The sequence below is a fragment of the Euprymna scolopes genome, chromosome 26, assembly GCF_053919585.1.
Source record: "Euprymna scolopes isolate OS-2025 chromosome 26, ASM5391958v1, whole genome shotgun sequence".
In the NCBI taxonomy this organism is placed as follows: Eukaryota; Metazoa; Mollusca; class Cephalopoda; order Sepiida; family Sepiolidae; genus Euprymna; species Euprymna scolopes.
The window spans coordinates 58,605,738-58,620,678 of NC_136507.1; the positions used below are offsets into that span (position 1 = coordinate 58,605,738).

General features: G+C 34.7%; 1 protein-coding gene across 1 annotated transcript in view; it reads left to right on the forward strand.

The window, feature by feature from the left end:
* LOC145248084 (uncharacterized) overlaps positions 1-12,364 on the forward strand; it is a 480,098-nt gene extending 467,734 nt beyond the window's left edge. Inside the window, exon 11 of the mRNA XM_080109862.1 lies at positions 9,049-12,364. Coding sequence (XP_079965988.1) covers positions 9,049-11,023 — 1,975 coding nt within the window. The 3' untranslated portion in view covers positions 11,024-12,364. The remainder of the gene's footprint in view (positions 1-9,048) is intronic.
* The last annotated feature ends 2,577 nt before the right edge of the window (positions 12,365-14,941 follow it).

Consider the following 14,941-nt stretch of genomic DNA (forward strand, 5'->3'; position numbering starts at 1 on the left):
CGATTTTCGATACTTATCGAGTAAATTTCTGTAAAAGACATATCTAAGAACACTGCCAGAAATATAAATTATCTTTGTGTGAAATTTGCAAAAGGTAGGCTCAGCCGTTTCGGAACCTACGAGGAAAACCCCCACACATACGCACATAAAGCGACTTTTATATAATAGTAGAGATAGAGGTATGTGTGTATGTGTGTAAAGATGATACTATCAAGAACTTATTTGAGTTGAGATCAATTTACTATTAGGAATAGGGTAAAATACGTTTGGATACTTTTTCGTCTTGAGCAATACAAAATCAAGGCCGATAGCCGCGTGCTCTTGTAATGAATGAATGCGTGAATGTAGGATTGACATGAAATTCTTAAAGATAAACTAAAATGACCAAAAAATGGGCTGAAATGACTTAAATAAATAAAAAGTAAATGACTTAGAATGACTTTAATGAACTTAAGGATGAATTGAATGACCTTTAGAATTACTTGAATGCTTAAAAAAATAAATGGAATCCTTCAAAAACAACTTGAATGATCTGGAGAATGACTTGAATGGCTTTGAGACTGACTGGTTGTAAAGTGGGTGATCATTTTACATTAAATTAATACACAAAAGTGATCCCCCACCTTATATCACAAGTACAGTGTGTAGTAAGGGCAGATACTACACTGTGATCTTGGCCAAAAGGCCAAGAAAAGCTTAAAAAGCTAAGAACAACAGACCTTTGATCTTAACCAAAAAGGCCAAGCACAAAAGTGTTACGGACAGACCGACAGACCGACCGACGGATCAACAGAGTGACTTATAGAGTCGCTTGCACGCGACTAAAAATTATAAAATAACATAACGCCATCCTATAAGACTCCATTTTGTAAAAATCACACTTCTCGTAGCACATTTATATATTTTAAACATATCTTTCTTCCGATTATATGCGTTGCGGTAAATAGATTTTAAGTCAAAATTGTTTCTTATTAAATACTACATTGTAACCCGGATATAACAGACTTCTTTTCCAGTCCCTACAGCTCTCTTATATCCGGGTTATACGTCTATCCGGGGTTCTTATATCCGGGTTACTTTATACACTAATAGAGGCTCTAATTTGGGACCAGAGAAAATCTCTCTTACATCCGGTTTTTAAAAACAACCACACAAAATCATTTTGATCGCTTATTTACATTTTTTTATATTGAATGAGATTTAATCTTCCGAATTTATCATTTACTATATGTGCTTGTCTATCTCTGCATGCATACGTATGCTTCTGTCTCTTTATTGGTGTGTGCATCTGTGTGTGTCTGGTTATCAGTCTGCACATCAGTGTGTATGCCTATTCGTCTGTGTGTATATATGTGTGTGTGTGTATATGCCTGTCCGCGTGTATGCCTATGGTAGTGTTTCTGTGCAGAGTATGCGCAAATATGGCAACCAACGAAAGAGGGGTTGCGGGTGGAAAGTGTGTTGGATTATTTCAGTAATAAAAACAACGCGGAAAATAAACGGAAGTAAAGAAAATAATAATAAACGGGGAATAAATAGCGGGAAAACTTGCTTTTTTTTTTTTTTACCTTTCTCCCTCCCATGATTGACCCCCTCCCTATGCATATCTTCTGGCCTTGCTGCTTTTCGCCGACGTTAATTGTATGTGGCTTTGGTTTTGCTCCGAGAAACTGACGCAACGATCCCTGATTCGGATGAGAGAATAAACGAATAAACCAATGTTTGTCAAAAAGAAGAAACGAAATGAATAAATACGAAATCATCAAGTAGAAAAAAGTTTCTTTTACAAATATGGAAATAGAAAGAGTGCGGCCCGGGGAAGACGAAGAAGACTTTTTTTTAATGAAAAAAATAAATAAAGACAGAAATTTTTTTTTTTTTTTTAAGTGGGGGGTGCGATATGGTAAAAAATAAAATATAATAAATGAAAATTGTAGGAACTTTGGAGAAGAAAGACGGGAGGAGTAAATTGGGAGAGGAATGATAAATAAATAACGATAGAGAAATGGAAGAATATAGCTAGAAAAGAAGAGAAAAAGAAGAGAAAAAAGAAGAGAAAAGAAGAGAAAAAGAAGAGAAAAAGAAGAGAAAAAAGAAAAGAGGATAGAGAAATTAAGGAAAGTAGAAGAAAGGGCGAAGAAGAATCGCGAGGATAAAAAGACAGAATAAAAATAAGAAAGAATGAAAGAAAACGCATGAAAGAAGAAGAAGAAGAAGAAGAAAAAGGAGGAGGAGGAGGAGGAATAGGAGGAGGGGGGATAAAAATAAAAATCAGAAAAAAAAAAGAAAACGCACAAGATGAGAAGAAGGGGAAGAAAGAAGAAGAATGAAAGAATAAAAATTAGAAAAATGGAAAGAAAATATATAAGATGAAAAGAAGAAGAAGAAGCAGAAGAGGAAGAAGAAGAAGAAGAAGAAGAAGAAAAGAAGAAGGAAAAAGAATAAAAATCGTAAAGAAAAAAGAAAACGTATAAGATGATAAGAAGAAAAAGAAGAAGAAAAAGAATCAAAAGGAAAGAAAGTATACAAGAAGAATAAAAAGATAAACGGAAGAAAACGCACTAGAAGAATAAGGCAAATAAATAAATGCGTCCATTTAATCTGCGTGGTTCGTGACGAAAATGCTATTTCTACCTTATGTGCGACAGATTGTGCGACGCACAGTACCTGTCGTGGAGATGCAGAGACGCTTCTCAAACACAGTCTTTCTTACTTATCAATGAAAACGGTATTTCATATCTAACCGTGACAGATCAACGGACATAGTCTTTAAAAGACATGGACACTTCTAAAAAAATGAAAAAAAAATTAACTAATAACGTATCACACTGGGCGCTGAGCAGAGAAAATATAACAGACAAAAATTAGGAAAAAAGGAGCAATAAATTATTATTTTTTTTTTTTTTTTGTCGGAAAAAAAATGTCGGCTGCATGGGTGTAAATATATGTGAAGAAAAAAAGGAAAAAATAAACGAGAGGATCGTTCGAGGCCGCTCCCGGTTAATGCTGTAATAGCTGCCTATTAAAAAAATAAAGCATGGTAGAGAAAAAAAAATGATAATAACGGTAAACTGATGCCGAATAGGCGTGGCCCAAAGGTGACGTTTCTAAAAGAACCAATCAGAGATGAGTATTGAGGTCACATGATCAGACGCCATTGGCAGCGGTAGATTTTTTGTTTTGTTTTGTTTTGGGTTTTTTTTTTTTTTTTGCTAGGATGTAAGCGGCTTTTTAAGAGTGACGAGAGAACGGCCTAAAACTTTTACCTTTTTTTTTCTTTTGTTACTATTTTTTGTCAGTTGCTTCCCTTTTTTTATTTACCGCACACCATATCACGAAAAAGAATATTGGACATTACAAATAACATTGAGAATCCTTCTAAAAATATCTAGTAAAGGGAAGCCGACATGCGGGTTTCAAATCTCAGAATCTGACCGTGGATGACTATTAATACATATATAGTATTTTCTACGCTGATGTAGTTGACTCACCTATTGCATTTTCTTTATTACCCATTGGTAAAAGTTGGCTCATACAAGTTCTAAGTCTGAAATATTTGAATTTAGTTGATATCACTGGCATTTAAACTCCATTGTTGACCGCGTATTAGTGCTATGATCTTATCGCTGTCACTAGAAATATGGGAGAGAGAATGGTTCCGTACTGTTAGCGATGGAGGCTTTTGTATACAATTTGCATAAATCGAGGGTTTGCAGCTTGAATTATATTAATGTTATATATATATATATATATATATGTGTGTGTGTGTGTGTGTGTATGTATGTATGTATGTATGTTTATGTCACAATTAACATCAGTATAGATATATACAGATATATATAATTATTTTCTTACTATTTATAATTAATTGTTTCCGTATCGTATTAAATTCTATACTTGGTGTACATAAAATGCAATTGAGCTATTTTTTTACCGTTCGCCATTGTAGATAATGTTTAGTTCGTACCACAGTAGAACATTGTTTCTCTTTTACCTCCATATATAGTCAACCATACAGGCCTTTTAATACCTCCACATTTTATGGCTTTAGGGTTGTCCTCTAACTAAAATTTTATATATATGTCCATGGAAAAACAAGTCCATTCAACAACAATTCAACCCCCGCCATTCATACTAATCCTTCACTATATAAAGCTCGATATATATATATATATATATATATATATATATATATATATATACTTGTTTATTGTTATATAAACATGGTCACATCCTGCTGCTACAAATAGCCACTTGTTTCAATCAAACAACAGATATCATCAGGCAGCGACTTGACTATTCAAAAGTTCAATGAATAATCTACGTTATTCATTGAACTTTTGAATAATCAAGTCGCTGCCTGATGATATCTGTTGTTTGATTGAAACAAGTGGCTATTTGTAGCAGCAGGATGTGACCATGTTTATATTGCAATAAACAAGTATTATCAGCTCTTTTTATTGAGCACTATCCAACAACCTCGTTGAATTCATTAGTCCATTACTTTTGAATAAAAAAAAAACGAGTATATATATATATATATATATATATATATATATATATATATATATATATATATATATATATATATATAATATTAATAGAATTTACTTTATGCATTACTGGTTATATATGTACGTACATGTTTTAGTTGTTATTTCTACGGAAATTCAACGTCGCCTGGCCACTAGTCTTGATTATTTTCACATACGGAATTTTATTGAATAAATGTATAGGAAACTACAGTAAAAAACATATAGGAAACCATAGCAATACAGTAATTATATATACTAGCGGGACCTGTGGAAATTCCACAGCGGCATTTTTCATACGTAATATATTGCTGCTGGGCATTCTTTGAACGTTCGGCTTTAATGGTGACCACGCGATATTATTGTAGCCCTTTTGTTAAAACTGTAAAAGTATTTATTTTAGAAATATGTTTAATGTATTGTCAGAATATATTTAATTATTACGGTTTATCGCCAATATCCTTATATTATTATATCCGTGACATATTTCTATTGTATGGACACCCGGCGCTAATAGAACCCCCACGATATCATTATACTATCTTTAGGCAGAGCAGATACAACCTTTGGATCTTAGCCAGAAGACCAAAAAGGCATATTTTAGTATCACGTAAGCGACATCATTTTTTTTTTTTATAACTTTTTTTTTTTTTTACATTGCGTCTTCGGTGATCGGTAGATCTTATTTATTAAAAAAGGAGGATAGAGAAGGTGATAATATACTACGAACATTAAATTAGCGTATGTGTATACAAATTTAATGTTTGTAGTGCGTTATCATCTTATATCTCTCGTTTTTTATGAATAGAATTCCCGATCGAATAATGTATAATCTGGAAACCGTGATACACATACGCACGTACGTTAAAGGTACAGTACATATATATATATATGTGTGTGTGTGTGTGTGTGTGTGTGCATATATATATGTGTGTGTGTGTGTGTGTGCATATTTATATATGTATGTATCTATCTATCTATCTACATATATATAAGTGTGTGTGTACAAAAATAGAGAGAGACAGACAGATATATATATATATATATATGTATATATATATATATATATATATATATATATACATATATATATATATATACAGATTTCAGAAAATAAATACCGTCTTAACCAGTAACTTAAAAAAATCCGCGAACGAACTTAGAAGTCACCCTAATCTTATTATTAGGAAAGGTGATAAAACCAACATATATGTAATACTTGATAAAGCCGAGTATTTTCAGAAACTTCAAACTATTTTAGATGACCCTAATAAATTTAAGAAAATTAGAAAAAAGTTCTGTCAACGATCTAAAAACGAAAGTCAATAAATTAATCACAGCCAATAATGCTACAATAGACCATTTAAAACTATCCCTAATTAAAGGAGACTACAAGCCCGGTTACCTGTATGGTAACGTAAAAATACACAAATCCAACTACCCGCTCCGCCCTATTATCTCCCAAGTAACAACACCAATTTACAAGTTAACTAAAAAAAAATAACGAACTGATTACACCATACTTGCCTTGCAAATATAGTGTAAAATCCACAAACGAATTTTTCCAGATCCTTCACGCCACAAAAACTAATAATAAAATAACTGCCTCACTAGATGTAGAAAGTTTGTTTACTAACGTGCCAGTACACGAGACAATTAATATTATTATTGATAATATATATAATAATCTAGTTCTTCCACCACTTAAAATGAACCCAATGATTTTGAAGAAGATATTAATAATGTGTACCATTGAGGTCCCGTTCTATGATCACCTCGGGAATATATACACACAAATAGACGGCGTGGCGATGGGTTCTGTTCTGGGCCCAACCTTCAGTAATTTTTATATGGCCAACTTGGAAAATAAAATATTCAACTCTACAAAAAAGCCTTACATTTATGTTAGATACGTTGATGATGTATTTATACTTGCCGATAATATCAAAGAGATAGAGGATTTAAGATGTACATTTCAAACTAGCTCCGTCCTTAACTTTACTTATGAGCTCAACATAAATAACAAGATACCATTGACGTCTATATTGATTCCAACAATGATGAATTTATTACTTCAGTGTTTAAAAAGCCCACATCTCTTAATTCATGTATCCTAAATTATAGAAGTGAATGCCCATTTCGTTATAAGGTAGCAATAATAAAAAACCTTATCCAACGGGCAAAAATGATTTCGTCTAGTAAAACAATCTTCTACAGTGAATTAAGAAACATAAAACAGGTACTGATAAATAATCATTTTCCAAACGTTCTAGTGGATAAAGAAATTAAATTGTTTATTAACAATTTAAGTCATGCTGCTGGTAGGGAAAGGGATAATAATCCGTCACCCATAAATATATTTTACTGCAACCAGTTACATAAAAACTATCACATAGACGAAAGGGTCTTAAAAGACATAATTCGACGATACGTATCTCCCAGCAGCGGTAGAGGGTTGAAGTTCATTATCTATTATAAAAAACGGAAAACGACTAATCTCATAATTAATAACAATATTTCGCAAGCGGACAAAGTATTGGAAAAGAACAATGTAATTTATCAATTTAATTGCCCAATAGGAGAATGTATCTCTAACTTTACCTCTTACATTGGTCATACTACCAACACGTTGTCCCGTAGACTAACGCTTCATCTTTCCGATACTAGCTCTATCGCGCAACATTTAAAAAAAACATGGCTGCCACCAAAATTTTACAAACAGACTCTAACGTTAGAAGACTGAAGGTGTTGGAGGCATTGTATATAAAAGTGAGACAACCCAAAATAAACAATATAAATTATGAATCCAGCAAAAATATTTTAAAATGCCTCTGTTAATGTATATATATAAAAAAAACTGTCCAATAAATTTGTATATAAATAGCCCACATAAGCCAAAAACGATCTTATAGTACGATGTAATTTAAAAACACGACCTTATCATTCGACGTAATTTTAAAAACGACTTTTTATATAACCAGCCAGACGATGGCGGAAACGCCGAAAGCGCTCGCAGACTACGGAACACTTTTACACCATTTTACATATAACACAAGAAGGATTATTCGAAAACTGGAAAAAATAAAACGGAAAATTGTCAAACAAGAAAATGCTGTGCTGTTTAACAACATATGCTTAAAGGAGAATATGCTGCCTAAATATACACAATATATATATATATATATATATATATATATATATATATATATATATATATATATATATATATATATATATATATATATATATATATTATTTTATATAGATCAGATGGAGTTCTGATTCTTATGGGGACCGAATTTCCGAGCAAAATTCTAAACTTTAAATGATTACTTCTAACTTCTCATTTTATCTTACTAAATATTCTAACAAATGACCAGTTTTTTTTTAATTTCTACCCAGTGAACCGTTTTCGATGTATGAATGTTTCCCCCCCCCACTGTATAGGGGATCCAGATCATATTTAAAGTTGGTCAATTCCCCATGCGCCATTGGGTGTACATTTTTTTTCTTTTTTTTTTTTGGTGTGTATGGAAAACTTGAAAACTTTTGCATATAATTTTAATTTTTTTAGTACGTTTTTTTATTTGATAACAATGCTCTGGTAGAGAGAGGTTTTTGTTTATTATTTGAATTAGTTTCAAGTATGTTTTAAGTCTTCTAAGAAACACGTGTCAACTTTTCTTTGCTTCGAAAATGAAAATAAATTACAATATAACTTTCTGTTGTTTATAAGGAAAACACAACTTGGAAATTAAGGGGAAAAGAAATATATTGAACAGAAAAGTAAATACACAAATGAAGAGTGTGGGTATACGTCAGCCCGACTGCCAAGTGTGTGTTAAAGCCAAGAGACCTAGTATTCTCCTGGTCTTTATGATAAGTAGAATAGTTCATTACTATCCGTAAGGTGGACACACCACAACATATATAAAAATTGCAAGCAATTTCCATATTGAACTAAGCTACTTGGGCTCTACTTGAGAGCAGTTAGATACAAAGCTTTTAATCGAAGAATTAATTATACCCAGTTGAGAGAAACCCTAGCATGTCTACTTAAATAAGGACATATTTAATTGGTAAATAGATCACACCCATATGCGTGATGCAGAAGAGTATGATTATACGTCAGTCCGGCTGTTGCAGGTGCAAGACTCGAGCATAACCATCGAAAAACATATTCTTCCGTGTTTATAGTGCATGAAAGAGTTCATTATTATCTATAAGGTTGAACAACACAGCACTTCGATTTGTCAATTTATCGCCCAGGCTGAGTATGTTTATCTTATTTCCATAGAGATTTTGTTTTATCTTGTTTTCGTATGATTTTAATTTTTACTGTTGGTCCATCTCGAATATATAATCATGTATACATCAACGTTTCGTCTTTATTGTAATACGCCTTCTAGATGATGAACACATAACTTGCTTTGTTCCTTTTTTTAATCTCTATAATCATGTATATGTAATGTATAATTTATCAATTGCTATTATAGTCTTTTTTGTCTTCTTTCAGTGATGTCAAGAACAAAGACTTACAAATCCAGCTTGAACAAACCCTGACGCAGTCTTCATCTCCTTATCCTCAGGAGCGCAGCACACCTCGGATAGGCAAGGTCCGCAACACCAGGACGAAGGCCCGGCGATCGCCTTATACGCATGTTTCAGACGGATCGGACTACAGCAACGATTATCCGGAACGACAGGCCGCAACCTATGACTACATCCCTGACATGTCAATGCCAGTCCAAGGTTACCAGGGTGTCATGTACCAGCACCCACACGAAACAATGGACCGATACAACTCAATATATTCCTCTACGTATGTGCACCCCGCCACCACAGGCATGGGGGTCTACCGCGACAGTAGCTGTGTGTATCCGTACCAACCCCACCAGAGATATTTTGATGATCGCAGTCCTTATAGGGGCTACGAAGAACGATATTATCCTAATAGGGATACGTCGGCATATTCCGGTTATGTCGCCTCAGCACAGCCAGCAACAGGTATTTTGGATAACGTCGGCACGGTGCGACTCGGCCATAGCGATTCAAGTCGAGAAAGTTATCGTCAATCAGACAGCACCCAATCCATGACTGCCGGTCAGCAGTACGAATACCGGACGCCTGGTCCTTGTACAGGAAGTGGTTCCCATGATGCAGCATCCTCGTATGGCACCGGAAGTACACCGGGCAGTAACAGTGCTTCAGTGTTGAGTTATTCGGCGCCCTTCAGTAATCGTTCTGAGTCGTCCGCTTCTGAGGTGGATGTTGTCAACGAAGAGTACGATAAAAGACACTCGTCGGTCCACAGTCACCGAGGGGAGCAGCGACACGGGGCCACGACAAGTGGAACCGGTATTGGTGTAGGGGTCAATCGTGCTGGGGTTGTGACGGCATCAAAATACGACTCCTTGATGGACGCTCCACAACTTGTAAAGGAGGAATCGTACAAGAGCCAGCAGCAGCAACAGCAAGTCGACGCTCAACAGACCAATGGTCATCTACATTCTAGTCTTGGTGCGTCACAGAATAGGGATTCGGTTCACCAGTCCGTAATTATGCGGAGACAGTCGAACCACACATACCAAGTGGGTACTTCTACGAATAACAGTAACGCTAATACCAACAACACTAACAATACAAATGGCAGTAGTAACAGTAGAAGTAACACTAATAGTAATAACAGTGCCAGTTCTGGCGGAAGCTGTAACACTGTTAGTAACAGCACCAGTAATCCGAACGGTCATACACACAATCATGGTCAGCCAGTCAGTCAACAAAATGGACACCTACATCACCATCCCCACTCCCACGAACAACAATTACAACAACAACAACAACATCACCATCATCATCACCATCATCATCATCACCAGCAGCAGCAACAACAACAACAACAAACACATGCTGTTAATGGATCGATAAACAACATGGCGCCATCTTCGTCTTGCTCGAATTCTTCCTCGTCCGAGTCCTCTTCGTCGTCGTCCGTTGTCTCCGTCGCCGAGTACGATGTGTCGCCCGTCTATCTTAAGGCCGAGGCAGCGGCGGCGGTGGCGGTCCAACATGAGCTGAAGCGGTCCTCGGCGGCCGTGGCAACTTTGTCGACGGTGAATACCACTCCGGACAACCGTCAAGCTGCAGTCGCGGCGCTTTCTGACGGCGTGTCCACACCTGGCGGCCTCATCGCGCCGGCGGCCACATCGACGACAACGACGCAGAAACTGTTGAGCATGCGTAGTTTGCAGGAGAAATCTCTCGCCGCCGCCGCTGCTGCTGCCGCCGCCGCCGCTGTCACCGAGCAGGATGCCTATACCACGTGTCTGAAAGCGGCTACATGTGGCTACGACAGCTATGGACAGTCGGCTCTTTATCAGACTGGGCCTATCCAGCCGCAAAGGCCATATCCCATGATGCCTCAGGCCGGTTACACCAGCGTCATAGTAGATGCCCAACAATACCAAATGGCTAATGGCTATGTGCACTGAGCATTCTTGGTCTTTCGTTTTTTTTTTTCTGAAAATCTCCATTAAACACTGCCCAAACTCTACGACAAAAAATATCCACATTTTCAATGTTATTTTTTTTTTAATATTTTCATTATTTTTCAAACTATTATTTAAATACAAAATGTCCAAAACATTCAAGTCATTGAAACGTTAACAAAATTTACATTTCGCCTTGTAATCCAACCATATTTGGCTCAAATTAACTTCGTTCTAACTTGGCCACAAAGTTTCAAATTAGAATTGTCTAACAATATTTGATTGTCGCCGTTCAATGATAAATGATAAACAAATCTGGATACGGCGTGCAAAATTGTCAATAACCCTAACACACTTCTCTCTTCGCTGTTCCATGATTGTGGCTCTGATGAAACACTTCAAATGAAGAATAATCTGAGAATTGATTTTTTAAGAGATTATCTTTAACATAATACCACAGATACTAATCTGGGGGTTAATGTCTAGTGAGTGTAAAGCGCATTCCAGTCTACAGCTCACTGATGAGACAATCACCAAAATGACCGCCATATAATTAAACAGGAATAAAAGAAAGACTATTGAACATTCATGACTGAAATTTGGCGGATAAATCAAGCATAGACTGAAGTTTATTTGTACCAAATATGGTATGATTGTAGAAAGGATTATAGGTTTTATTAACGATTCCATGAATGGTGTTTCTTTCTAGATGGGAAGAGGTGTCACGCTATAAGTTCTTACACTCGGTTCGTCTGTCGGAACAATAAGGGCCATCTGATTATGGGTGACTTGCGCTGGGAGTTTGTGTAAAGTGAAGTTAGTTTGCACTGAGCTGGCCTCACTCTCTCGTCTCAGTAAAACTGATCTAACAACAGGGCGGTGTTGAGACAGTTGGAGGCCAGATGGGATACAGCAGTTACGGGGGGGTTGATGTCCTTACATATACAGCGCCTGGTATTCTCGAATGGTCATTAATCTGATTCTGATCTAACGAGAACGCATGTGTAGACGTGATGATGACGTATAACATTCTTATATGCACATCAATTATGTAAAATGGATAAACGTAAGGTACGTCCATTTGATCTGTTCGGTTAGCGATGAAAATGCTTTTAAACTCAAGCTAGAGAGACCGACGGACAGAATCTCTTATCTAAAGTCATATAGACGTATCTCTTATTTATGAGCATATAGACGTATCTTAAATTTAAAAAAAAAATGAGTTCATCCAATCTATGTGCGTTTTACGACTAAAGATTATAATTCAATTGTAAGCAAGGAAAGGTCGATTGAGATATGTTGAAGAATAGAAAAATGTTCCCATTATCTTTAACTATTATTAAAATAAGCGTTAATAAGTACGTTAAACAATGATTATATATATATATATATATATATATATATATATATATATATATATATATATATATATATATATATATATAAAATTAGTTTTTCATGGTAAACATCTGATAACCCTTCCAATAATATTAAGACTAATATAAATTCTTGGAAGCAAATTAATTGCAAGAAATTGACTCATAAGCAAGGGAGATTTCCAACGAAGCACTTGCGGCTATATTTTTATAGACATTTAAAAAAGATTCTAAAAAAAATATGTATTAAATATACATTATATATATATATATATATATATATATATATAATGTATATATATATATTTGTTATTTTTTTTAAACAGTAATCTACGAACACGCATGTTTCGGGGCCCTACATCTCCTCGGTGTAGCTTGACTGTTACTAGGAATCGACCCCCAGACCTTGTATAGTACAATCCGGCGTCTAATTCATTACGATATGAAGCCATAGACAATTTTGTTGTTTTTTATCGCTTATATGTTTTACGTAGATTTGTTGTTGATTTTTTTTAACGATAATAATACGGTTAACTTAACTTGGAGGTCATGTTTCTTAGAAAAACGCCCTTATTTTTATTTGGACGTAAACAAATAATATTTATTTATTTATTTAGTTATTATTTTTTATAACAGTAATCTACGGTTATGCATGTTTCGGGGCCAGCGAATTTAATTCTAAAATTCGTAGTGGAAACAATGTAAAACTATTCCGTTATTTTTATGACACGTTCTTCTGTCACCTCTAAAAATGTGGGAGGGTAATACTAAAGAGAGACAGGGAAAATTTAGCAAATTCCCCTGACTATCATGTAATTGACCAATCGCCTGGTTGGAAGTAAATGTCCATAAGATTTTCATTTTTCCCGGGTTTCACACGTTTATTATATATATATATATATATATATATATATATATATATATATATATATATATATATATATATATATATATATATAATTCAATATGGCGTAATGGAAAATATAAAGGTAACTGCAGCTTCTCTTCCAATTTTTGGATTTTTACCATGTCAAATCACATTTCAATTCCTTTTAACGGATTGATTGTTGCTATTTCTTCTGATGAGTTAAGGGCATAATAGGTTTACTAATTGATATAATAATTAAGTGATTGATTTTGTGCTTGGAAACAGATACTGTCAAGAATTGTATAAGTTAACTGATTTGAAAGAAATAAATTATAAGATGGTCAACATCATGAATTTTGGAATATAACATTTTGTTATTTATTCTCTCTCTCTCTCTCTCTCTCTCTCTCTCTCTCTGTATATATATATATATATATATATATATATATATATATATATATATATATATATATAGTCAGGTGATTCTATTTCTGGCATCTGTTGCCCTAATATTTTAAGATGATTAGTAATGTTTCTATGAATTGATTCGAATTTGGCACACCCAGGTGTATAGTCGTTGGCATTAACAACTTAACCCCGAGACCTTCCCAAGTTCAACGGCTTACACAAGTTTAGATACAAACATAAATAAAATATCCCATTAATAGAATCGATAATAAAACTCACAATCCCTTTTGCAATTCAATCAGATTTCATATAAATAAATTTCTGCCGTTACCTGTCGTATCCACCAAGTTTCAATAATAAATGTCCACAAGTGTTTGTATTAATCACACGTGCATATCAATAACTTTGATACGTGTCTTTCTTGATTTGGTTGTAATGACCATTTTCAGTTCAAGAATAGTCTTAGTGTTATTTTGTTAGACATTATATCTGGGATAAGCCTAGAAATGAAAATATGAGATTGGGGTATAATCCGGTGAGTGCGAAGCCAATTCACAATCACACTACCTATCATTGAGATGTTTACAAAATCGGCCCCATATATCACCGAACGGCAATAAAACAAAGACTGTTGGATATTCATAATTGGTTGCTAAGTCAAACTTTGTATTTTAAGATGCGTTCACACATCTCGATAGAAAGCTTCGACTGTCGGTCAGTCGTTCATATTTAAACTTGAAATAGCCTTTTCAGCGTTAGACGCGCTGTTTTAAGAACGCATCGCAAGAATAAGTAACGGTTCTTGTTTACTAAATTTGATGTGGCTAAAATTTCAGACAGATTTTTATATTTTAAACAATATTTCCGACATATAACTTACAGAAAAATGTAGATAATTAATTAGGAAAATAGTGTATTGGTTTGTCATTAATCCGCCAAACTATTAACTTGAATACAACATCGATTAATGTAGTTCATCCTAGATACATTTCAATCTTTTTAGGTCACATATATACGATAAAGGAAATCACCTACACGAAATTTCGAATGGAATCCTTTATTTAACTCACGAGGTTAACTTGCTTTCGTTCCGCCAGCCATGAGTAGAAATTTTATATAATAATTCGCAATTGTATTTGTCTGCACTCAAAACTGAACCTTCAATTACACTTAGAACTGAATTTCACCAAGTACTTCATCGTTTACGTCACGAGTTTAAATCCTGGCTTGAGGTAGTTGCTATTCTAGCCGCGCTGAAGAACTGGGATA